Raw genomic sequence first — 26,606 nt, forward strand, 5'->3', positions numbered from 1 at the left:
TTGTTCCTGACCTTCCACCTTATTGCTTACCTGCACTGCCTTTTGTCTGTAACAGTACACTTTACTCTGAACTCTGTTATTGTTTTCCTTGTACTACCTCAATACTCTGCTTTTATCAATGGTATGCAAGACAAGCTTTTCACTATACTTTGGTACATGTGATTATAAACAAATTCACATGGAGGGTCAATAGCTTTGAATTCCTGGCTATTAACATATCAGATGAACTGGTCAGGGGTAGATATAATCATAAGGAAAACAGTCCAGCTTCTTTATTTTTTTTAGGAGGTTATGGAGGTGCAGATGATCATCAAACATACTAACACACTTCTATAGATACACTATTGAAAATACCTTGACTGATGGCATCCTGGTCTGGTACAGCAGATCAAATGTACAGAAATGTGAGAAGCTGCGGTGCTTCCCACCACGGACGGTATCTACAGGAGGTGCTGCCTCAAAAGGCATCATCTATCATCAAAGGTCCCTACCATCTATCCCGGCCTTGAAGTCTCACACCACCAGATTCATGAACAGCAACTTCCCTTCAACCATTTGGTTCTTGAATCAACTGGCAAAACCTTAATCTCTGCAGTTTAGCAATAACATGACCAATTTGCACTAAAATTTACTTATTTTGTTCTATTTGTTTTCTTGTTAAAAATGTATAATTTGTGAATGTTGCTTATACGATGCTGCTGCATTTAAGTTTTTCATTGCACCTGTGCATACACAGGTGACACAGTAGCATAACAGTTAGCTCAATGCTAGTACAACTAAGGGTGTTCTGGAGTTCGGAATTCAATACTAGTGCTGTCTGTAAGGAATTTGTACATTCTTCCTATGGATGCTTGGGTTTTCTCCAGGTGCTTTGGTTTCCCCCCACAGTCCAAAGATGTATTGGTTAATGGGTTAATTGGTCATTGTAAGTTGTCCTGTGGTTAGGCTAGTGTTAAACAGGTGGGTTGCTGGGTTGTTGGGGCAGAAAGGCCTGATCCATGTTGTAGTTCTAAAAAAAATAAAAGTACATGTACTAGTGCATTTGATAATAAAACTCACTTTCACTTTAACTTATTAAAGCCAAAATAATAAATTAACAAGAGGTGGGAGCTTCGATATCTTATCCTTACTCCACTACTCTACCTTCATTTATATAAAAAGGAATAAAAATACAAAAACATTCCATTTGTAACAGTTCCCTGTTTTATTGAAATACATCAAAGTCTTGGTTAATATTTCGTGTGTCACCAACATAAAATAATGGTGACTGGTCTTTAATAGTCCAACACCTGCCTTAAATATTCTTGTGCAAAAGAATCTGCAACCTGCAGAGTCTCTCTTACAAATTAACCCCTACAAATGTTTTAAGGGGAAGAGGAAGGAGTAATCAAGCCAAGCAATTAATTTACTGAAGTCAGCCTTTAACCTGGACAAAAGAAAAATTAAAAAAAAAATGATTACATCTATGACATGCAAAACTGTACAATAATCTTACAAAAGGGAATCCCTAAAGCTCTTGAAAATAAATGATATGAAACTGCTGTGGACAATGGCAGCTTGGTGCCCACTGAACACAATACTGTAAATGTATCTTCCCTGCTCAGGGAGCTGCCAGGTTCTCTCCATTCTGCCAACACTTCTTAACATTGAGGATCTAGCCCATCTCCTCTCCCATCTAACCAATGCATGCACCTGCCGGGAAGCAATGGTTAAGGACAGTGGTGACTGGGAATAGAAGGGAGGGAGAAGAGAGGGACCTTTGACTGGCATTTTCAAACCAGATGTCAAACATTTTAGAAATTATTTAACTGAAACTAAATATGCCCTTTATTGGATTCAGACCACTTGGAGCTTATTTTATTACGTCAGAGAGATACTGGGGTTTAATGTCAAGTTGAACAGGCACCAGAGAGTAGGCAGCAGCAAAGGGGAGGTGGCTAGAGGAGGGGGGGCAGGGGTCAAAGGGCAGCCGAGCTGCGGGTGGGGTTGATATCAGAAGAAAATCAGACAGGCAGGGAAAAGGGTGGAAGAGGGCAGTCAGGGTTAGATAGGGATGAGAGGATCATCAGGCTTGCGTAAAGATTAAACAGCAGTTGGGGATAGGAAGGGATCAGAGTACAGACGGGGCAGGATAGGTTTTGAGACCCCTTGCTATTCTGTTCCAAGGGTGGTCCCAGCCACAAACTAACAATTCTCACCAGGTCTAAACCAGCAAGCCATCCTTGAATGCCCTCTCGCTGCTTGGAGGAAGCTTCTGCCCCTTCTGTTTCCTGCTGCAGCAAACAGGGTACAGAAAGTAGTGAGGATGACAGAGAGGGGGACCTGAAGCGGCTGTAGAAAAGGGAATCTAGGGATTTTTTTTTTACTGGCCAGAGCAAGCTTACCAAAGCATGGTCCTCAGGATTTTTTAATGTGTAATAAAGATGAGCATTTGGCGAGGGCTGGCATGAAGTGAAGCAAGGACGATGAGTCCTGCCCAGCAGCAGTATATAGTGTAGAAGGTTAGTTCAGCTCTAGGATCTGGGTACCAGATCAAATACTGGGAATGGCTACAAAAATGGGCCTTGTTTACTCAGAACTGGATCAATAAGACACCCCGAACTGACTCCCTAACCAGTGCAGTCTCTTTGCAACATGCAACACAAATCAGTCATTTTCTGTCTATATATTGGAATTTATTAACTAAAATACAGTTGCCCTCATGATGTTTTATCACAGCTTACAAACTGCCGCTTCCACTTTTTTTTCCCTAACGTGAATTTTCAGCTTCACCTGGGCTCACTACATTGAGGAACTTTATATAAGAATCTACCAGCAGTCTGTGACATCACATACACAGTAACCTCTCTTTCTGCTGCTGTTTCAACAAGTAAAACTATACACAACTTTTTATAATATATATATAATATATATATACTTTATATATATTCTATATCACAAAAGAACTTTTTTTGTGTTTTTCTTAGTAAAATAAGGTTTGGTGATTTGTTTGCAGATGTACACACATCATTATTGCAAAATAACATAATAATAAAAAGACTGAGCACTAGTACAAAGAAAAGCCCGCCGACACTGTATCTGGAACAGACTGAAGTGATGATTCAGATTTGAAACTGCATCTCCCCCCACCCCACCAACTCCAACCCTACATATTTTATGAGGACCTATGTGGCTAGTGAGGCTGCAATGAGAAACAACATCTTAAACATCAGTTACACAACTTAATTGTGGTCCATTCTTGTAAAGAAACAAGGTAAGCTATATCCAAAAAGAGCAGAGTATGCACGTGAGAGAAAAACTTGCACCTCCTCATTTGGAGAATGAAAGAGAGTGAGAGAGAAAAAAGAGAAGTGGGGTGACAGAGAAAGAGAGGCAGACAGAAAGACAGAGGGGCAGAGGAAGTGACACACACACAGTGAGAGAGAGAGAGACAGACACACACACACACACACAAAGTGAGAGAGAGAGAGAGACAGACACACACATACACAAAGTAGAGTAAAGTGGTCAGCAGGGTAAAAACTCCCACATGGTGCACGTGTGCGTTTGTGAGATTCACAATATTGGGCACTGTCCCAGATCCACAATGCTTTTTGCTTCTTTTCATCAGATCTGCTGTATCCATCCAGCTGGAGCCAAAGAAAGGAGTTGGGATAGGTGCAGCAAGACAAGAGCAAGGGCTGGTTTGTTGGAATTTCTCTCTGGAGTTGGTAGTCTCATGTTTCCCAGTTAACATGCTCTGTGTTTTCCAGCAGAAGGGTATGTGGTTTGTGGGGAGAAATCGGGCTTGGTGGGCTGCTCAGATTAGAACTGTTGGAGGCTGTGGAGTGTCTGGGGGAATCAGAGTCCTGAAAAAGAACAAAAAATAGACCATTTCTGCATTTAAACAAGTTAGGCTTCACTGCAAAATACTCCTTAATGATTTCTCTCTCCACAGATGGTTCCTGACCTGCTGCAGAGCTCAAGCATTTTCTGTATTTGTTTCAGCATCTGCAATTGGTTTCAACCTAAATGTGCTGCAATTTTCTTCTTTCTCCCCTCCTTACAAACAAGACACTCTCCCCCATTTGATGGAAGAAAAATACTTTACAGAGCAGCTACATCAGCTGATGGTAAACTGAGGGCAGGAGGAAATGGCAGCATCCCATTGCTGTGACTGGCACTGGCAATGGCTTTTGGATGGACTCACTGGCACCCCACTCCCCAGAAATCCAACCTAAAGTCTGTCCTGGGCCCTAGAGTGCCACTATTCACTACACTTCATCAGGAGTGTGAAGGGATCTAGTATGTCAATAAATACACTCAAAATCTTCTATAGAACACTCTGACAGGCTGCATCACTGTCTGGTATGGGGGGTGGGGGTGTTACTGCACAGGACCAAAAGAAGCTGCAGAGGGTTTGGCTCCATCTTGGGCGCTAGCCTACAAAGTACCCAGGACATCTTTAAGGAGCGGTGTCTCAGAAAGGCAGCGTCCATTACCAAGGACCTCCAGCACCCAGGGTAGGCCCTTTTCTCACTGTTACCATCAGGTAGGATGTACAGAAGCCTGAAGGCACACACTCAGCGATTCAGGAACAGCTTCTTCCCCTCTGCTATCCGATTCCTAAATGGGTATTGAGCCCGTGAACACTACTCACTTTTTAAAAATATATATATTATTTGTTTTTTGCATGGTTTTTAATCTATTCAATATACATATACTGTAATTGATTTACTTATTTACTATTATTATTTTATTTATTTATTTTTTCTTTTTCTGCATTATGTATTGCACTGAACTGCTGCTGCTAAGTTAACAAATTCCACAAGACATGCCAGTGATAATAAACCTGATTCTTATTATTACCAGGGGAGGAGGGGACGTCAACTCAGACCATGAGAGGCCTGCGTTGGGCAATTTCATGCCTTACAAGGCGCAGATTGGAAGTCTGTGTGGGGCGTCATTCCTTGCACAGACACGAGAGCAATGTGTGGTAAGTGCCTTGCTCAAGGACACAAACACGCTGCCATAGCTGAGGCTCGAACTAGCGACTTTCAGATCACTAGACGAACGCCTTAACCACTTGGCCACATGCCCAACACATTATTCCCAGTCTCTTATAAATGATGCTGGAGTGCGGCAATGTGAAGAGATGGCTACAACAGATCTATTCATTACATTTATTATACTCCTTCTATTCTTTTAAATCTCAATTCTATGATTTTAAGAATTTACTCCATTCTTGTTTTTTTTCCTTTTCTACTACCTCAATGTAATAATGTATGGAATGAATTCCCTGGATGCTATGCAGAGAACACTTTTCACTGCATCTCAACACATGTGACAATAATAAACCAATTACCAAATATATCTACCCACTGTTGACCTACTGACTGCTTTGGGAGGTTGAGAGGTCTTCTTCCCTTGAAGGGTAGAATCATCCTTCTGAGTTTGCTACAGAAGCTAAAGGGCACGTGCCTGTGCTGTAGAACTAGTGTCTGGGAGCACTGTGACCAAAATGATAATCGTGACCTCCACCAACCCACTGCAAACAGTGTGAGGATCAGGAAGGTGAGCGAATTCAACGTTTCTTAATTTTATCTTCCTTCATTAACAGATCTCAAATTAGGACAGAGGGAAAATATAAAACTGAAATTACATCTCGTTCGAACTCCCTTGTTGGCACATCGCTTGCAGGATCCATTCCGCCGGAGGACAGAGACCCATCAGAAGGGGAGGTCATTGGCTGTCGCCTGTTGATGTAATTACCCCCTGAGAATTCCCTTCGAAGGGCACTTCCGTTCTGTGCCGATGATCCTGTGTGAACACCAACGCGTCAGGCAACATCAACAACAGTTGCACAGCACAATTCCAAGTCTGAAGGCTCTGCAGAACCAGCAGTGACAATGTGTAGCAAAATTAAAAGATGTACAACACCTTTTCAGGTGTCTATAGAACACTGAACAGTACAGCACAGCACTGGCCTTTTGGACAAGGATGTTGTGCTGAAATAATTAAACTAATTAGAAACCCATTGAGTTACTCCATGGGTTACTCCATGTCCACATCCCACCATTCACAGTACATTCATTAAATACCTAAACTCTATCTGCCTCCACCACCACCCCTGGCAGTACATTTCAGGCACCTTTCACTCTCTGTGTAAGAAAAACATCGCCCAAAATCTCCTTTGAACACCCCCTCATCTTAAAACGCATGCCCTCTAGATCAGACCTTTCAACCCTGGGGAAAAAAGATACTGGTTGTTTATCTATGCTTCTCATAATTTTATAAACCCCTATCAGGACCCTTTTACCATCCTGGTAAATCTCTTCTGCACCTTCTCCAAAATCTCCACAACTTCCACATCCTTCCTTTAATGTGTCACAGAGGATTTAATTCACCAGAAAGTCTCACACACAAAAGATATTTTTTAAAGTCCTTACAGTCAAGACCTTACTGAGGTTGTTTTATTTGCAGCTTGTTTCTATCTCTTTGCCCCTTTAAGGTTTGGACTGGATTCCTCCATTCCCGTATTTTAACTTGTTTGTACCTTAGTAATCAGACGCACAAATCTTGTCAGTTTCCAGATCAAAGCCCAAGGCTTTGACCATGTCCCTCGGTAGCCCTTTCCTGACTATACATTCAGTTTTCTCTCAAATCTATTTATGAAACACCTCAGAATATCTCTAGTCTATAAACACATAGTATCATAGAAACATACAGCAGAGAAACCAGTCCACTTGGCCCACCTCGTCCATGCCGACTATGGTAGCTATCTATGCTAATCCCATTTGCCTGCATTATTATGAGAACCCATGACAGGGTACATGTGTTTGTAATCAGGAACTCGTTGCCCAACAGACAAAAGAAGGGAGGGGACTGGAGAGAGGGGGAGCTTTGGCCTCTAGTGGATTGAAGGGAAGGGCCCCGTTTGTGGTTGGGTCGAAGTTGTCTGAGTGGTTGTCCTCATTTGGTCCATCCTGTTGATACTGGAAGTGTGTTACCTGGTGAGCACATTCCTCCCCCACAGCACTCATCAGCTCACTATTGGAACAAAGGGCTCCCTGAACGCCCCCCCACCCCCACTCCCGGTCCATGGAATTATCTGACGCAGGTGGCAGCAGCAGTAACCATGGTATCTCAACAGGACCACCACACAGGCTTACAGATTTTTTCAGGAAGGAAAGTGAGTGCAAAGTCTTACTTGATGAGAGACCACTGCTAGCACTCATGGAGCGTCCTGGCTCTGTGCGAGACCGTGCAATGGCAGGTATGCTGACAGAAGCACTAAACATGGTCCGACTCTTCTCATCCTGAGGCCGCAGGTTCTACAAGGTGCCAAGGGAGAAAAGAAAGTCATCAACTATTTGGAGTCAGGAGGTTAGCAAAATGGGTGTCAGTCCCACTCCCCGCAGTCCTTCCCAAAATGTGATCATCTTGCTCCTCTGTCACTGGCAGTTCTGCTCAGACAACATTCCATCTTCACCCTCTGAAGCTGCCTAGGCAATCAAGAAGCAAGGCTGTAAAAACGGGCAATTGACAACAGCGGGTGTCACTGTGCAGCTGGCACCAACTCGCACGTGTTTACAGGACAACTAACGTACCTTGTTTCAGCCCAAAGACTGCCTGTCTGGAACACAGCTTAATGCTGTATTGAGTGATCTTTGACCAACAGCACCTGTGAATATGTCTTGCTATAGCTGGGAACATTACAAGAGTGATACATCGAAGAGGGACACAAAAAACTGCAGACACTGGAACCTGCAGCAACAAACATCTGCTAGAGGAACTCAGCAATCAAGCTGTATATGTGGTGGGAGAAGAACTGTTAATGTTTTGGGTCAAAACCTTGCAGTAGTGTTGACATGCTGGTGATGCTGCTCAACCGGCTGAGTTCCTCCAGCAGATTGTTTGTCAGTGCACTGAGGAGCTTTGTTGGACATGGTTTCATTGACAAATTATCTTTTGTGGACACTGCAGATAATATCACTGCTACATCTAATTTGTCTAAAAGTTTCAGCAAATTCTTCTCTCTGTGAGCAAAATGGCAAGGGTACAGAAACAACAAAGTACATTCAACAAGCGACACTCTCCAGCTGCATGATACTGTCCTGCACGGAGGATTATGACCACAGAGAGATAAAGAACAGCTTGAAGGTTCAGCAGCAGACAACAAACATGATCAATGCACATAGCGCACAAGATCCCAGTTTAATCACGACGACGAGAAGCCAACTCGGTTATTCATCAGGTTCCCAGATTCTAAAGAGAGAATTTACATTGCAATGCAACAGAAGGTATGGTTGCTCTCTCTCATCAGATGCTACCTGACCTGCTGCATCACCGCCATTTTCTGTTTTTATTTTGGATTTAACAGACTAATCTTAAAATTGCTTGGAATAGCTTGGATGATTTAAACAGCATCTTCTTGTGTTAAAACTGTTTCAGGTCACATTCAAATAATGTGCAAAGTTAGGGTCATATTGAGTGACAGGAAAAACAAGCATTTGATTGCATCTTTTGCGAGATGTTCAGAAGGTCAGTTATTAAGCACTGGGAGTGCTGCAATGCTGGGTCTGCAAGTGCCTCAGACTGGTTGGTTCTCTTGGGTTTACATTAAAGCTCTCCTTAACTACATGACAGTGTTGTGAGCTCTCCGGTACCATTCACTCCACTACTTTTGGGAGCTTGCTGTCTGCTAATCATCTGCCAGGTAATAGAACTTACTGGAAGTTACTAGCTGTATTCCCTGGTCCACCTGATCTTGTCCTCGTGCCCACTCTTCAGTCCATGGTTATTCTGTAAACACGGTTCCAGATAGTCCCACCATAATATGTTCACTCAGCATCTATTCTAAAATGTCCCTCAGGATCTCAAATTTTTAATGAGATCATCTCCCAATCTTCTAAACTCCATAGGAATATCAGCCAACCTCCACTTCTCTCTTCTTAAATTACTTTTTTTAAGCTGTGAGGCACTTGGAATGTCTGAAGGTCTTTCTTTCTTTCTTTAGTGAGCTCATCCCATTTGGTAACATTTTCTACAGTTCACTCCCTGTGGATGAAGTGCCTCTGATACCTCTGCCTTTCAGAAGATCATAAGATCATATTTGGTTGCAATCACGAAAGAACTTAAGCCCAACAACTTTTAAAGAGAAATACCAGGAGCTTTGAACCAAGAGTCTAGGAAAGCAGTGCCTGGCTGGAGAATGTTTAGGGCTGAAGCAGATAGGGTAATGCAGGGTTAGTGCGCACACACACACATGGGCACCGCATACTATGGTTAGCAAGATGATCAGCGCACACACCATACCCTGGGTGTCATGGAATGTGATGAGCTGGAGGCAGAAACTTGTACAGGGGAGCAGGTAGGGGTTGTGGAATCATGGCTCAGGAAGTTCTCAGCAGAATGGGCGGTCATGTGATAGACATGCTCGAAGTTGGTTGGAGTGGAGATCAGGTTGAAGTGATGTCGGGGAGGTGGATGGGGGGAGCCTGGCTATCAAAGGAGAACAGAAGTATGATAAGAAATGAAAACACAAATCAACAGGAGAATTAACAGTTCCAGGTATTGCAGAAAGTGACAACAGATTATAGTCAACACAAAGCAATCATAATATATTAATAATTATAGTTTTTAATATAATTGAGTATGTGGATGTGGTGAAGACCTACAAATTCCTGGGGGTGCACCTGGATGACAGACTTAAGTGGAGCACCAACACAGAGGCTGTATACAAGAAAGGCCAGTCACCTCTACTTCCTGAGGAGACCGAGGTCCTTTGGAGTATGCAGGCCTCTCTTCCACATGTTTTACCAGTCTGTTGTCACCAGTAAAAATCTTCTATGCAGTGGTGTGCTGGGGCAATGGCATCAAAATGGGTGATGCCAACAGGCTCAATAAACTGATTAGAAAGGCTGTCTGTGTTACAGGAAAACTGGTCACACTGGAGGCTATGGTAGAACAAAGGACCCGATGGAAAATCCTGGCAATCCTGGACAATGTTCCTCACCCTCTACATGCCACTTTGGCTGAACAGGAGCACTTTCAGTAACAGACTAAGACAACTGCGCTGTTCCAAAGAGTGCTATATGAGGTAATTCTTACCCTCAGCCATTGGGCTCTGTAATGAGTCAACCTTTAGCCGGTGAAGAGATGACTCCCTCCTGTTAGACTGTTTGTGGTAACTTACTTTTTCTAATATTTATATCTGTGCACTTGTAGTGCTACTGTGACATTGTAATTTCTTTTGGGATCAATAAAGTATCCATCTATAAAGTGAATATCCACAAATAACAAATGAATTCTGCTGACTGTAGGTTTTCCCACTGGTTCAGTCTCAGTGTGGTCTTTAGGAGTTAATCCTAATTACGAAAGGATTTGAATGAGTGAAAGGACATTCTGTAAGGTCATTAAAAGATGTAGCCTGTACATCTTTAAGTCTGTGACTTACCATTGGAAGGTCCTTCAAAATCTGTATGCCATCACCTGGCCCCATGTGCACAATATGGTTGAAATTAGTTGGGTTTGAGATTAATTTGGACCTCATTTCTGGATCACGAAGCATCTCTCTGAAACAAAAAATCAGACTAAAAGTATTTCACAGTCAAATAAATTCAAAAGTAACTATCATACCTTTCCTTTTCTGCGGTGCAAATTGGTCTTTTTTTTACTAACAGGAAGATTTTTCACTGTTTATACTTTTTAGCTGATCAAGACATACAGGGAAGCAACTTGTTTTACTTTCCCTTCCCTTTCTTCCCTGGCCTCGTTGAGGTTAATGTGGATGGATGGAGGTGTGTCTGGAGTGTAAATGTCAGCAGCTGTCACAGCGCCAACAAACCGCAACCCCACCAAATCCTTTCCTTCAGAACCCCAGCTTTACCTTCCAGAGCATCAACACCGGCTGCCTGACATAAATGGGCCATTGCTAGTAGCAGCAAATATCTGCAAGTTACTAATGATCTCACTTGGCAGCTTTAGTCACCGAGTAAGCAGTGTGGCATGTGCACTGTTCTCATTTCCCACTGCAGGACATTGCTGGATGGTGTATGATGGACCTACAACATGGGCAGAAGATTCTGGAAAGGGAAAGGGAGTTAGTTTCTTTTATTAACCACAATGAAAGAATTAAGCATCTGCTGAGAGTTTCCATAATAAGAACCTGTCATTGGTTTCTATCTTTACATTCCTTTCCACTACTTGTTTCCATTTCTAAAAGGAGGGAGCAGGGCCATGCATAGTTGAGGGAGGAAATTTACTGGATTGCATTATTTGTCATATGTACATTGAAAGGCATCGTTTGCATCAAATCAGATCGGTGAGGATTGTGCTTGGGGCAGCTCGAAGTCTTGCCATGCTTCCAGCATCAATGTAGCATGCCCACAACTCAGAAACCAAAACCCTAACCATACGTATTTGGAAGGTGGGAAGAAACTGGAGCACCAGGAGGAAACCCAGGTGGTCATGGGAAGAATGTAAAAACTCCTTACAGACAGTGGCAAGAATGGAACCCCTATTGCTGATTGCAGCTCAGAGGTAAGAACGGAAGAAGAACTCAAGTGGGAGAGAAGGCTAAGATTCAGAGGAGGGCTAGGCAAGTTTGGAAGCTGGAGGAGGTCAAAGGTTTGTGTTTGCCGTATTGCCCACCTCCTCTGTTGAAGCCTTTCCTCTTCAGGAACCCGGAAGGAATATCTCCTCTTGCTTCTGGTCCGGACCATCTGTTTGCGGCTGTTGTCAGAAGTTTCGGGAACCACAAGCTCATCTCCTTCTGTGGGAGTGAAACAAACAGCTTAAGAGAGATGATCATGTGACAGGATGATGATACAATGCGAGATCCTTAGTCACTGATTATCAGCAATCTGTCTCTTGCTTCCGATGTTTAGCCATTGACTTGGCCAGTCCATTATACACTACGTTCTCATGTGCTACCAATGTACAAAGGCACATTAAGTCACACATCAGGGAAACAGGCCCTTTGGCCCAACGAGTCCATGCTGACCTATTTACCATAGAACCATAGAAACTACAGCACAGAAACAGGCCTTTTGGCCCTTCTTCGCTGTGCCGAACCATTTTCTGCCTAGTCCCACTGACCTGCACACGGACCATATCCCTCCATACACCTCCCATCCATGTATCTGTCCAATTTATTCTTAAATGTTAAAAAAGAACCCACATTTACCACCTCGTCTGGCAGCTCATTCCATACTCCCACCACTCTCTGTGTGAAGAAGCCCCCCAATGTTCCCTTTAAACTTTTCCCCCCTCACCCTTAACCCATGTCCTCTGGTTTTTTTCTCCCCTTGCCTCAGTGGAAAAAGCCTGCTTGCATTCACTCTATCTATACCCATCGTAATTTTATATACCTCTATCAAATCTCCCCTCATTCTTCTACGCTCCAGGGAATAAAGTCCTAACCTATTCAACCTTTCTCTGTAACTGAGTTTCTCAAGTCCTGGCAATATCCTTGTAAACCTTCTCTGCACTCTTTCAACCTTATTTATATCCTTCCTGTAATTTGGTGACCAAAACTGAACACAATACTCCAGATTCGGCCTCACCAATGCCTTATACAACCTCATCATAACATTCCAGCTCTTATACTCAATACTTTGATTAATAAAGGCCAATGTACCAAAAGCTCTCTTTACGGCCCTATCTACCTGTGATGCCACTTTTAGGGAATTTTGTATCTGTATTCCCAGATCCCTCTGTTCTACTGCACTCTTCAGTGCCTTACCATTAACCCTGTATGTTCTACCTTGGTTTGTCCTTCCAACGTGCAATACCTCACACTTGTCTGTATTAAACTCCATCTGCCATTTTTCAGCCCATTTTTCCAGCTGGTCCAAGTCCCTCTGCAGGCTCTGAAAACCTTCCTCACTGTCTACTTCACCTCCAATCTTTGTATCATCAGCAAATTTGCTGATCCAATTTACCACATTATCATCCAGATCATTGATATAGATAACAAATAACAATGGACCCAGCACTGATCCCTGTGGCACACCGCTAGTCACAGGCCTCCATTCAGAGAAGCAATTCTCTACTACCACTCTTTGGCTTCTTCCATTGAGCCAATGTCTAATCCAATTTACCACCTCTCCATATACCTAGCGACTGAATTTTCCTAACTAACCTCCCATGCGGGACCTTGTCAAAGGCCTTACTGAAGTCCATTTAGACAATATCCACTGCCTTCCCTTCATCCACTTTCCTGGTAACCTCCTCGAAAAACTCCAATAGATTGGTCAAACATGCCACGCACAAAGCCATGTTGACTCTCCCTAATAAGTCCCTGTCTATCCAAATGCTTGTAGATTCTGTCTCTTAGTACTCCCTCCAATAACTTACCTACTACCGACGTTAAACTTACCGGCCTATAATTTCCCGGATTACTTTTCGATCCTTTTTTAAACAACGGAACAACATGAGCCACTCTCCAATCCTCCGGCACCTCACCCGTAGACAGCGACATTTTAAATATTTCTGCCAGGGCCCCTACAATTTCAACACTAGTCTCCTTCAAGGTCCGAGGGAACACCCTGTCAGGTCCCGGGGATTTATCCACCTTAATTTTCCTCAAGACAGCAAGCACCTCCTCCTTTTCAATCTGTACAGTTTCCATGATCTCACTACTTGATTCCCTCAATTCCATAGACTTCATGCCAGTTTCCTTAGTAAATACAGACGCAAAAAACCTATTTAAGATCTCCCCCATTTCCTTTGGTTCCGCACATAGCCGACCACTCTGATCTTCAAGAGGACCAATTTTATCCCTTACAATCCTTTTGCTCTTAATATACCTGTAAAAGCCCTTTGGATTATCCTTCGCTTTGACTGCCAAGGCAACCCTCATGTCTTCATTTAGCCCTCCTGATCTCTTTCTTAAATATTTTCTTGCACTTCTTATACTCCTCAAGCACCTGATTTACTCCCTGTTTCCTATACATTTCATACAACTCCCTCTTCTTCTTTATCAGAGTTGCAATATCCTTTGAGAACCAAGGTTCCTTATTCCTATTTACTTTGCCTTTAATCCTGACAGGAACATACAAACTCTGCACTCTCAAAATTTCTCCTTTGAAGGCTTCCTACCTACCAATCACATCTTTGCCAGAGAACAACCTGTCCCAATCCACGCTTTTTAGATCCTTTCTCATTTCTTCAAATTTGGCCTTCTTCCAGTTCAGAACCTCAACCCTAGGACCAGATCTATCCTTGTCCATGATCAAATTGAAACTAATGGTGTTATGATCACTGGAACCAAAGTGCTCCCAACACAGACTTCCGTCACTTGTCCTAACTTGTTTCCTAACAGGAGATCCAATATTGCATCCCCTCTAGTTGGTCCCTCTATATATTGATTTAGAAAACTTTCCTGAACACATTTTACAAACTCTAAACCATCTAGACCCCTAACAGTATGGGAGTCCCAATCAATATATGGAAAATTAAAATCCCCTACCACCACAACTTTATGTTTCCTGCAGATGCCTGCTATCTCACTGCAGATTTGCTCTTCCAAGTCTCGTTGACTATTGGGTGGTCTGTAATACAATCCCACTAATGTGGCCATACCTTTCCTGTTTCTCAGCTCCACCCATAAGGACTCAGTAGACAAGCCCTCTAATCTGTCCTGCCTGAGCACTGCTGTAATATTTTCTCTAACAAGCAATGCTACTCCCCCACCTTTCATTCCTCTGCCTCGATCACATCTGAAACATCGGAACCCTGGAATATTGAGCTGCCAGTCCTGCCCCTCCTGTAGCCGTCTCACTAATTGCTGTAACGTCATAATTCCACTTGTCAATCCACGCCCTCAACTCATCCGCCTTCCCCGCAATACTCCTAGCATTGAAATATATACACCTCAGAAGATTTTTTACCACCAATCACAACCTTTCTATTAGCGGATTTGCTTGAACTTTTAACATCATTTATTCTCACCCCAGCCACACCGTCAGCTCTGGCACTCTGGTTCCCATACCCCTGCAAATCTAGTTTAAAGCCTCCCCAATAGCACTAACAAACCCCCCTGAAAGGATATTGGTCCCCCTGTAGTTCAAGTGTAACCCGTCTCTCTTGTACAGGTCCCACCTGCCCCAGAAGAGGTCCCAATGATCCTGAAATCTGAAACCCTGTCCCCTACACCAGTTCCTCAGCCACTTGTTCATCCTCCAGAGCATCCTATTCCTACCCTCACTGACATGTAGCACAGGTAGCAATCCTGAGATTACCACCCTTGAGGTCCTGCTTTTCAACTTCCTACCAAGCTCTCTATACTCACTCTCCAGGATCTCCTCACTCTTCCTTGCTATGTCATTGGTACCGATGTGCACCACGACATCTGGCTGGTCACCCTCCCACTTCAGAATGTCATGCAAGCGATCAGAGACATCCTTGACCCTGGCACCCGGGAGGCAACAAACCATCCTGAATTCTCTGTCACGACCACAGAACCTCCTATCTGTACCTCTAACTAACGAGTCCCCTATCACTACCGCTCTCCTCTTTTTCCACCCTCTCTTTTGCACTGCAGAGCCAGACTCAGTGCCAGAGATCCGGCTACTGCAGCTTGTCCCAGGTAAGTCATCCCCCCCAACAGTATCCAATGCGGTATACTTGTTGTTGAGGAGAATGGCTACAGGGGAACCCTGCTCTACCTGCCCTTTCCTCTTCCCTTGCCTGACAGTGACCCAATTTCCTGTCCTCTGCTCCTTTGGCGTAACTACCTCCCTGTAGCTACGATCTATAATCTCCTCATTCTCCCGAATGATCCGCAGGTCATCCAGCTCCTGCTCCAGTTCCCTAACGCGGTTTGTCAGGAGCTGCAGCTGGATGCACTTCTTGCAGGTGTCGCTGTCAGGGGCACTGGAGGGCTCCCTGACTTCCCACATCCTGCAAGAGGAGCATTCCAACATCCTGCCTGGCATTCTCTCTGCACTAAACAATCTGAACAAAAAAACTTACCAGAACCTATCCTAGCCTCTGCCTGTTCTCGCCAAAGCCTGTCTGAGCCAAAGGCGTCCCCACTCTGACGATGGCCGCTGTATATGGCGTTCTGGTTTTTAAACCTTGGCGTCCGTCCTTGGCCTATATCCCTCCAACTTTTTGTCCGTATTTGGCCTATATCCCTCCAACTTTTCCTATCCATGTACCTGTCCAAATGACCTCTATATGTTGTTAATGAGTCTGCCTCAACCACTTCTTTTGGCAGCTTGTTCATTATACCACCACTTTCTCCATGGAGAAACTGGCCCTCAGGCCCCTTTCCCCTGTCACCTTAAGTGCATGGCCTCCAGTTCCTGATCCTTCAACCCTGACAAAAAGCCCTTTAAGTTCTTGATTCTCATGGTGAGATCAATCAACAGCTGATGAGGATTGTTGCTGTCAGAAGTTTTTCTAGATTGAAAGATTTCTCTTGGGGAAAGGCTGATCCTATTTTAATATCAAGGAAAATCAGCAGGATTTTACAGTTACAACAGAATAATTCAGGATTTGGTAATGATTTACTCATGTTTTACATGAAGTGGAGCATAACTGAGATGTTCATGACACAAAATTGTAGGAAAGGAGTCATGTGAAGGACTGTGAAACTTTGGAAGTCTTAAATTTTACACTTTCATTCATGCTAAACATTCTGGCCAGCTTTTTTAATTCCACTCCATTTTTCTGGCTGAGAAATACTTGCTGTCATTTAGCCAACCCTGAATGATTGCAGTAAGATCTGACATTTTACATCAAGGCAAAAGCCATTTAATGGACATACCTGCCATCTTATTTTTGAAATAGATTAACCTGATTGTCTCAAGGCCAAGCAGGTTTAGTGATCCCTCTGTGTTAAGTGGCCGAACCTGTAACGAGAGAAGCTCACTGTAAAAAATCTCGTAAGGTAGTCCTGAAACAGAACCTTATACATATTCATAACTCAGGCCTATATGGAATATCCAAAGGTGCTTTTCCTGTTGTCTCCAGATCTCAGCCATTGCTCAGTGGGTTATAGTGCAGTGAAGGAACAGATAGGCTTGACATGCACTGTTATTAAAACAAATCAGCCAGAAAGATAGGCACAGATGACTAAAAAATTAAATGACACCCTAAATAGAAAATAGGTGCAGGAGTGGGCCATTCGGCCCTTCGAGCCTGCACCGCCATTCAGTATGATCATGGCTGATCATCCAACTCAGAACCCTGTACCTGCCTTCCCTCCAGACCCCCGATCCCTTTAGCCACAAGGGCCATATCTAACTCCCTCTTAAATATAGCCAATGAACTGGCCTCAACTGTTTCCTGTGGCAGAGAATTCCACAGATTCACCACTCTCTGTGTGAAGTTTTTCCTAATCTCGGTCCTAAAAGGCTTCCCCTTTATCCTCAAACTGTGACCCCTCGTTTTGGACTTCCCCAACATCGGGAACAATCTTCCTGCATCTATCCTGTCCAATCCCTTCAGGATTTTATAAGTTTCAATAAGATCCCCCCTCAATCTTCTAAATTCCAGCGAGTATAAGCCTAGTTCATCCAGCCTTTCATCATATGAAAGTCCTGCCATCCCAAGAATCAATTTGGTGAACCTTCTTTGTACTCCCTCTATAGCAAGGATGTCTTTCCTCAGATCAGGGGACCAAAACTGCACACAATACTCCAGGTGTGGTCTCACCAAGGCCTTGTACAACTGCAGTAGTACCTCCCTGCTCCTGTACTCGAATACTCTTGCTACGAATGCCAGCATACCATTCACCTTTTTCACCGCCTGCTGTACCTGCATGCCCACTTTCAATGACTGGTGTATAATGACACCCAGGTCTCGTTGCACCTCCCCTTTTCCTAATCGGCCACCATTCAGATAATAATCTGTTTTCCAGGTTTTGCCACCAAAGTGGATAACCTCACATTTATCCACATTAAATTGCATCTGCCATGAATTTGCCCATTCACCTAACCTATCCAAGTCACCCTGCATCCTCTTAGCATCCTCCTCACAGCTAACACTGCCGCCCAGCTTCGTGTCATCCGCAAACTTGGAGATGCTGCATTTAATTCCCTCGTTTAAGTCATTAATATCTATTGTAAACAACTGGGGTCCCAGCACTGAGCCTTGCAGTACCCCACTAGTCACTGCCTGCCATTCTGAAAAGGTCCCATTTATTCCCACTCTTTGCTTCCTGCCTGCCAACCAATTCTCTATCCACATCAATGCCTTATCCCCAATACCGTGTGCTTTAAGTTTGCACACTAATCTCCTGTGTGGGACCTTGTCAAAAGCCTTTTGAAAATCCAAATATACCACATTCACTCACATCCTCAAAAAATTCTATGAGATCCGTCAGACATGATTTTCCTTTCACAAATCCATGCTGACTTTGTCCGATGATTTCACCGCTTTCCAAATGTGCTGTTATCACATCTTTGATAACTGACTCTAGCATTTTTCCCACCACCGATGTTAGGCTAACCGGTCTATAATTCCTCAGTTTCTCTCTCCCTCCTTTTTTAAAAAATGGGGTTACATTAGCCACCCTCCAATCCTCAGGAACTAGTCCAGAATCTAAAGAGTTTTGAAAAATTATCACTAATGCATCCACTATTTCTTGGGCTACTTCCTTAAGCACTCTGGGATGCAGACCATCTGGCCCTGGGGATTTATCTGCCTTTAATCCCTTCAATTTACCTAACATCACTTCCCTACTAACATGTATTTCCCTCAGTTCCTCCATCTCACTGAACCCTCTGTCCCCTACTATTTCCGGAAGATTATTTATGTCCTCCTTAGTGAAGACAGAACCAAAGTAGTTATTCAATTGGTCTGCCATGTCCTTGCTCCCCATAATCAATTCACCTGTTTCTGTCTGTAGGGGACCTACATTTGTCTTTACCAGTCTTTTCCTTTTTGCATATCTATAAAAGCTTTTACAGTCAGTTTTTATGTTCCCTGCCAGTTTTCTCTCATAATCTTTTTTCCCCTTCCTAATTAAGCCCTTTGTCCTCCTCTGCTGGACTCTGAATTTCTCCCAGTCCTCAGGTGAGCCACTTTTTCTGGCTAATTTGTATGCTTCTTCTTTGGAATTGATACTATCCCTAATTTCCCTTGTCAGCCACGGGTGCACTACCTTCCTTGATTTATTCTTTTGCCAAACTGGGATGAACAATTGTTGTAGTTCATCCATGCGATCTTTAAATGCTTGCCATTGAATATCCACCGTCAACCTTTTAAGTGTCATTTGCCAGTCTATCTTAGCTAATTCACGTCTCATACCTTCAAAGTTACCCTTCTTTAAATTCAGAACCTTTGTTTCTGAATTAACTATGTCACTCTCCATCTTAATGAAGAATTCCACCATATTATGGTCACTCTTACCCAAGGGGCCTCTCACGACAAGATTGCTAATTAACCCTTCCTCATTGCTCAATACCCAGTCTAGAATAGCCTGCTCTCTAGTTGGTATCTCAACATGTTGGTTCAAAAAACCATCTCGCATACATTCCAAGAAATCCTCTTCGTCAGCACCCTTACCAATTTGGTTCACCCAATCTATATGTAGATTGAAGTCACCCATTATAACTGCTGTTCCTTTATTGCATGCATTTTTAATTTCCTGTTTAATGCCATCCCCAAACTCACTACTACTGTTAGGTGGCCTGGACACAACTCCCACCAGCGTTTTCTGCCCCTTAGTGTTATGCAGCTCTACCCATATCGATTCCACATCCTCCAGGCTAATGTCCTTCCTTTCTATTGCGTTAATCTCCTCTCTAACCAGCAATGCTACCCCACCTCCTTTTCTTTCATGTCTATCCCTCCTGAATACTGAGTATCCCTGAATGTTGAGCTCCCATCCTTGGTCACCTTGGAGCCATGTCTCTGTGATCCCAACTATATCATATTCATTAATAACAATCTGCACTTTTAATTCATCCACCTTGTTACGAATGCTGCTTGCATTGACACACAAAGCCTTCAGACTCACTTTTACAACACTCCTAGCCCTTATACAATTATGTTGAAAAGTGGCCCTTTTTGATTTTTGCCCTGGATTTGCCGGCCTGCCACTTTTACTTTTCACCTTACTACTTTTTGCTTCTACCCTCATTTTACACCCCTCTGTCTCTCTGCACTGGTTCCTATCCCCCTGTTGTGAACTAACTTCCTCTCTCCTAGTCTCTTCAATTTGATTCCCACCCCCCCAACCATTCTAGTTTAAAGTCACCTCAGTAGCCCTCGCAAATCTCCCCGCCAGGATATTGGTCCCCCTAGGATTCAAGTGTAACCCGTCCTTTTTGTACAGGTCACACCTGTGCCAAAAGAGGTCCCAATGATCCAAAAACTTGAATCCCTGCCCCCTGCTCTAATCCCTCAGCCACGCATTTATCCTCCACCTCATTGCGTTCCTATTCTCATTGTCGCGTGGCACAGGCAGTAATCCCAAGATTACTACCTTTGCGGTCCTTTTTCTCAACTCCCTTCCTAACTCCCTATATTCTCCTTTCAGGACCTCTTCCCTTTTCCTACCTATGTCATTAGTACCTATATGTACCACGACCTCTGGCTCCTCACCCTCCCACTTCAGGAGATCTTGGACACGATCAGAAATATCCCGGACCCTGGCACCAGGGAGGCAAACTACCATCCGGGTCTCTGGTAGAGCTCTGAAGAATGGTTGAATAAACGTTCGGTCGTGCAGCACAGAAACAGAAACACAAAATACTCCGCAGATGCTGGGGTCAAAGCACCATTCACAGCACGCTGGAGGAACTCAGCAGGTCGGGCAGCATCTGTGGAAATGATCAATCAACGTTTCGGGACGGAACCCTTTGTCAGGACTGAAGAGGGAAGGGGCAGAGGCCCTATAAAGAAGGTGAGGGGAGGATGGGAAGGAGAAGGCTGGTAGGTTCCAGGTGAAAAACCAGTAAGGGGAAAGATAAAGGGGTGGGGGAGGAAGCAGGGAGGTGATAGGCAGGAAAGGTGAAGAAGGAATAGGGGAAAGCACAATGGGTAGTAGAAGGAGGCGGAACCATGAGGGAGGTAGTAGGCAGCTGGGGGAGGGGGCAGAGTGAAACTGAGATAGGGGAAGGGAGGGGGAGGAATTACCGGAAGTTGGAGCATTCAATGTTCATGCCAAGGGACTGGAGACTACCTAGATGGTATATGAGGTGTTGCTCCTCCAACCTGAGTTTAGCCTCAGCATGGCAGTAGAGGAGGCCACGTACGGACATATCTGAATGGGAATGTGAAGCAGAGTTGAAGTGGGTGGCAAAAGGGAGATCCTGTCTGTCGTGGCGGATGGAGCAGAGGTGCTCGACGAAGCGGTCCCCCAATCTGCGTCGGGTTTCACCGATGTAGAGGAGGCCGCACTGGGAGCACTGGATGCAACAGATGACCCCAACAGACTCACACCGTCTAGGTAGTCTCCAGCCCCTTGGTATGAACATTGAATTCTCCAACATCCGGTAATTCCCTTCCCCCTCCCTTCCCCTATCCGAATTTCACTCTGCCCCCTCCCCCAGCTGCCTACTACCTCCTTCATGGTTCCGTCTCCTTCTACTACCCATTGTGTTTTCCCCTATTCTTTCTTCATCTTTCCTGCCTATCACCTCCCTGCTTCCCCTCCCCCACCCCTTTATCTTGCCCCTTACTGGTTTTTCACCTGGAACCTACCAGCTTTCTCCTTCCCACCCTCCCCCCACCTTATTTATAGGGCCTCTGCCCCTTCCCTCTTCAGTCCTGACGAAGGGTTCCGGCCCGAAACGTTGACTGATTGTTTCCACGGATGCTGCCCGACCTGCTGAGTTCCTCCAGCATGTTGTGAGTGTGGCACAGAAACAGGCTCTTTGGCACAACTCAGGTGCCATCCTGAGTTCATCCCATTTGCCCTATACTCCTCTAAACCTTTCCTTTCTATGTACCTGCCCAAAAGTCTTTTAAACATAATTGGAGCAACCTTACCATTTCCTTGAGCAGCTTTTTCCACTTACCCGCCACCCTCTGTGTGAAAAACCTGTCCCTCCAGTCTCCCTTAGCCTATGCCCTCTAGTTTTAGAATCCCCTACCCTGGGACAAAGACTTTGACAATCTATCTTGTCAATGGCCCTTGTAAGTTTATAAGCCACTTTAAAGTTGGCTATTTTCACGCCAGGGAAAAAAGCCCCAGTCTATCCATTTCTCTCCTTAAACTCAAGCCTCTGGACCTGGAAGCACCCTTGTGTATCTTCTCTGCATCCTTCCTATAGAAGGATGGCCAGATGCATGCAAAATCCCAGGTGTAGTCTCAACATGTCTTGTACAGCTGTAACGCGATGTTCCAACTCTTGTACTCAATGCCCTGTCTGATGAAGGTAAGTACATCTTCACTGCCTTGTCTACCTGTATACATCTATATACTCTTTCAAAATTCAACTGACAAATACAAAAAGTGATTTAGATAGCTCATGGGATGTGAAACTTCACAAAAAAATCACTACAGGAATCTCATTCAGATTATTAAATTAAAATACAGAATACTGTGCTCAACCTTGGCTGCCCACCATAGAAAGAGCGTGCAGACCCTGGATATAACACCAGGACAATGCAGGCAGAATCTGGGGATAAAGCATTTTAGTGATGGATCAGGGCAAATGTTAGACTCTTAGAAGGAAGTTCGGGAAGTGATCTGACTGAAATAGTCATAGCAAGATACATGAAAAACAAAAAACACCATAAGTAGAACAGATGAGTTCGTAAAAAAGCTTACCTTTTTTAGTGCAACTGTCTGAATCCATTCCATTGTGTTCACATCAAATACATCTACAGCATTCTCACTATACACAGACAGATATGGAGCATTGTAACCTGCAGAGATACAATGCAAACACCAGTGTCAAAGCCAACCCCCCGGGCTTACACTTCATGATCTATCACACAACTTGCATAAGCAATTAACTGCATGGCTTCATCCAAACTCTGTTCCAACATCAACACCAACATTACAGAAGAACAGTTACACTTAAGCCTTAGAATCTTTCATGCAAGAACACATGCTCTCAGGCTGCTCCCTCTCCTACTAGCACCAGGATGAGACAGGTACTGAAAAGCACAACTCTGAACATAATACTGTATGTATTCCCTCCAGACATAGTTTGAATATGGAATAGCAGATTTGAAACACAACTAAATTGCTCAACAGTCCAGCTGAAATAACGATTATAACCTCATTATATTGTTGTTTTGGGAATACTGCAGGATTATCATGTCCTCCAGAATTGAGGTTATGTAAATGCCAGCTTCACTTGTAATGCAGACGTTAAAAAGTTGTCCCCTGTGCTGTGTTATATTGAGCATGCATTTTCTTTGAACTTTTTACCAACACTGAATGAAAATCAGGGCCTGTGTTGCTGGCACTCTTCATAACTTTGCACCTGGAACTGGGCAATCTGAAGGTGTTCAATTAAGACAGAACACAGTTATACAGTACCAGACCTTTGCTGGGATGGTGACTGGATTGGTGAAACTCTACATCAACTCTTTGATGCTCTTAGTACATCAGCAATAGATAAAATGGCACCTTCTAGCAAACAGTAGATGTGGAGCTCACCAGAGGGGCCAGCCCTTGATCTAAAAATTGTAGAGGACATGTATTTCTTCCTTTTGAAGCTACCATCTTAATCCAAGTAGATGGTTTCTTCCACAATGGGTTGTCAAATCATTCAACAGCTTTTCCACAACGTTTTGATTCCAAATATACAGCCTCTCTCTCTTGATTCCCCACTGAAAGCACTGAAGAAGATACTACTATTGAAGTACACTACTATACTATTAACAACTGACCAACACTGCATACTGTTTCAGGTAGTGCCTTATGTAGTGACAGCATAAACTTGTTTGATTTACATTCCAGTCCTCTAGCAATGTGGCCTATTAACACTTTGCTCTTTACTGAAGCACTGATTGTGGATATTACTTCAATCAATATAGTTACTTACACAATGCCAGTCTAGGTTGGGTGCTTGTCAGATAGAGTCATATAGCCAATTTTGTTAGTCTAGCCATATATCCCTGTGTTACCACTATTTAGGAACAGAATAGTATGTTTCAAAACATTCTTTATTTCTAACACAAGTTTGAGAATGATAAAACAAGCTCTGATTTTAATGTTATTATATCAAGTCAGTGAGGTAAAGAATATGTATTAGTCATCGCGCCACACAGCATGGAAACAGCCCCTTCAGTCCATCAGGTCTGTGTCAGACATCAAACATTACATACAAGAATCCTATACTAGGCCCATTTTATTCTCCCCACATTCCAATCAACTCACCCCAATTCTACCACACACCTACACACTAGGGGAAACTTATACGGCCAATTAACTGACCAATATGCACATCTCTGGGATGTGCAAGGAAACCAGAGGATCTGAACCATGTGAAAACCCCATACAGTCAGTACTGGAAGTTGGGATTGAACCCAGTTCCCTGGATCTGTAAGGCAGCTGCAACACTGTGCTGCCTAGTAATATACATCAAAGTTGCTGGTGAACGCAGCAGGCCAGGCAGCGTCTCTAGGAAGAGGTACAGTTGACGTTTCGGGCCGAGAAGGGTCTCGGCCTGAAACGTCGACTGTACCTCTTCCTAGAGACGCTGCCTGGCCTGCAGCGTTCACCAGCAACTTTGATGTGTGTTGCTTGAATTTCCAGCATCTGCAGAATTCCTCATGTTTGCTGCCTAATAATGCTCATTTTAATAACATTGTTAGGTTTTTAAGTCAATACATTCAAACCTCAATCTTCCTCAGAACAGTGTCATCTATTCAACACTGGGAAATTGTTCAGGAATGCCCTGCACTTAGTAACGCAGAACAGATTCATATATCTGAATAATTATCAACCTGGGAAGGCTATTCTCAATAATCAGCAAACTGCTGGAAGATCTCATCAACCTATACCATCAAACAGCATTGACATGGAAATAATATGCACAGTAAGCTTGGTTTGGATTTGACAATGACCACCTGGCTCCAGATCTCATTACAGCCTTGCTTCAAACACAGAATGAAGATCTATGTTCAAGGGCTATAGTCATACCTTGCATTAAAGAAGCTGGCTACAGCTTTTGGAGATCATTTGCCTGAGCCAAGGACATGGTTAACAGAGCTCCTCAGTGCTCTAGGTCCAACGATCTTCGGCTGCTTCATAAAAATATAGAAATAGAAGCAGGAGAAGACCATCTGACCAATCAAGCTTGCTCCACCATTTGAGATGATTGATCTGGCAGTGAACTATATTCTACCTGCTTGCCTTTAACCCATGACCCTTAATTCTACTGCTATGCAAACAATTTATCCAACTGTGTCTTAAATATATTAATGAGGAAGGCTCTACAGCTTCTCTGAGCAAAGAATTTCACAGATTCATTACTCTCAGGTGAAAGCAGTTTCTCTTCATCTCTGTCCTACATCTATTCCCTGGAACCTTGAGGCTATATCCCATAGTTTCATAAGTGGAGATGTTTGCTGATGACTGCATAATGTTCAATCAATTTGCAGCAACTGAACCAATGAAACAGTCCATACCTGGATGCAGCAAATTCTGGAAAATATTCGGACATTGTGTGATAGTGTTGTAACATTGTGCTACACAAACAGCAGACAATAACCATTTTCAAAAAGGAAAAGCTTAACCACCTAACTGAGACACCTTGATTACCACCACCACATTTTCTATCATACACTGTACACCCCAGAAGAGTGGATATTGTTGGGCAGAAACTTCTTATCCAGATATAGAAATTACCCACACATGTCAGAACCCGCGTCAACCTGTGGTCAACTCACTATCCGGAACCTTCTACCTAACAGCGCTGGGTGAGTACCTCCACCATAAGTCTGGGGTAATTAAAGGTAGTGGCTCACTGTCAACTTTGCAACGGCAATTACGAAAGAGCAATTAATGCTGGTTTCACCACCTGGCCACTCAATAATGAAAAGCTATGGCCATTAGTTAATGCCTCTCCTTCACATCTCTCAGTACATTTACAGCAAATGTTCATGATTGATTTAACATATATCTCTTAAATCTCTCATCACACATGATTAAGTAACTGTCTTCAATTCTGGCTTGTACAATCAATATAGATTGAATAATAATTTAAGGAGAAAGTCCCTCAAATTAATCTGTTAGCCAAAGTTGAAGTACATGGTGGTGTAAAAGAAATATTGCTATTGCACTGCTTGTGAGGATGTCCAAGTCAAATGGTTCATCTTTAGATTCACTGTGAGCTGCAGCTGAATCTCCGCTCTTTACACCTAGTGCAGTGAGAGTCAGTCCAACTGTTTAAGGGAAGGCCAAGCTTTCCCACTTCTTGAATCTTAGTGGAGGAGGGAGGGAGGTCAATGTGTTTGGGAGTGGTTAAACACATGAGAAGTGGAAAAGAATATATACATAGAGGAAGATTCTGGAGAGATTGTTGTCAGTCCTCCACAACTAGTATTAAAATATCCCGTTACCTTACACTTTGTTCTCTGAAGTGTGGCTCAAAAACGTTTTTCAATCTTGTGGTTCATACTTGTTGTTCATGACAATAAAAAAAACGTGAGTCACAGTGCCTTTCAGATCAACCTTGGTAAGGGTTGTCATAACTTTAACA

The 26,606-nt window shown here is 43.5% G+C and overlaps 1 protein-coding gene across 9 annotated transcripts in view; it reads right to left on the reverse strand.

The window, feature by feature from the left end:
- Positions 1–1,180: 1,180 nt before the first annotated feature.
- The window catches only part of LOC140191079 (serine/threonine-protein kinase MRCK alpha-like), a 596,213-nt gene continuing 570,787 nt past the window's right edge, over positions 1,181–26,606 (reverse strand). For 6 of the 9 annotated variants that reach the window (XM_072248216.1, XM_072248164.1, XM_072248172.1 and 3 more), the window contains 8 exons: positions 22,718–22,815; positions 16,760–16,844; positions 11,635–11,755; positions 10,439–10,556; positions 9,298–9,483; positions 7,190–7,313; positions 5,642–5,799; positions 1,181–3,848 (listed from right to left, as the gene is read on the reverse strand). In XM_072248216.1, coding sequence (XP_072104317.1) covers positions 3,717–3,848; positions 5,642–5,799; positions 7,190–7,313; positions 9,298–9,483; positions 10,439–10,556; positions 11,635–11,755; positions 16,760–16,844; positions 22,718–22,815 — 1,022 coding nt within the window. In that variant the 3' untranslated portion in view covers positions 1,181–3,716. The remainder of the gene's footprint in view (positions 3,849–5,641; positions 5,800–7,189; positions 7,314–9,297; positions 9,484–10,438; positions 10,557–11,634; positions 11,756–16,759; positions 16,845–22,717; positions 22,816–26,606) is intronic. The other 3 variants (XM_072248222.1, XM_072248199.1, XM_072248182.1) reach the window with 1 other exon arrangement.

Source organism: Mobula birostris, chromosome 2 (genome assembly GCF_030028105.1).
Source record: "Mobula birostris isolate sMobBir1 chromosome 2, sMobBir1.hap1, whole genome shotgun sequence".
In the NCBI taxonomy this organism is placed as follows: domain Eukaryota; kingdom Metazoa; phylum Chordata; class Chondrichthyes; order Myliobatiformes; family Myliobatidae; genus Mobula; species Mobula birostris.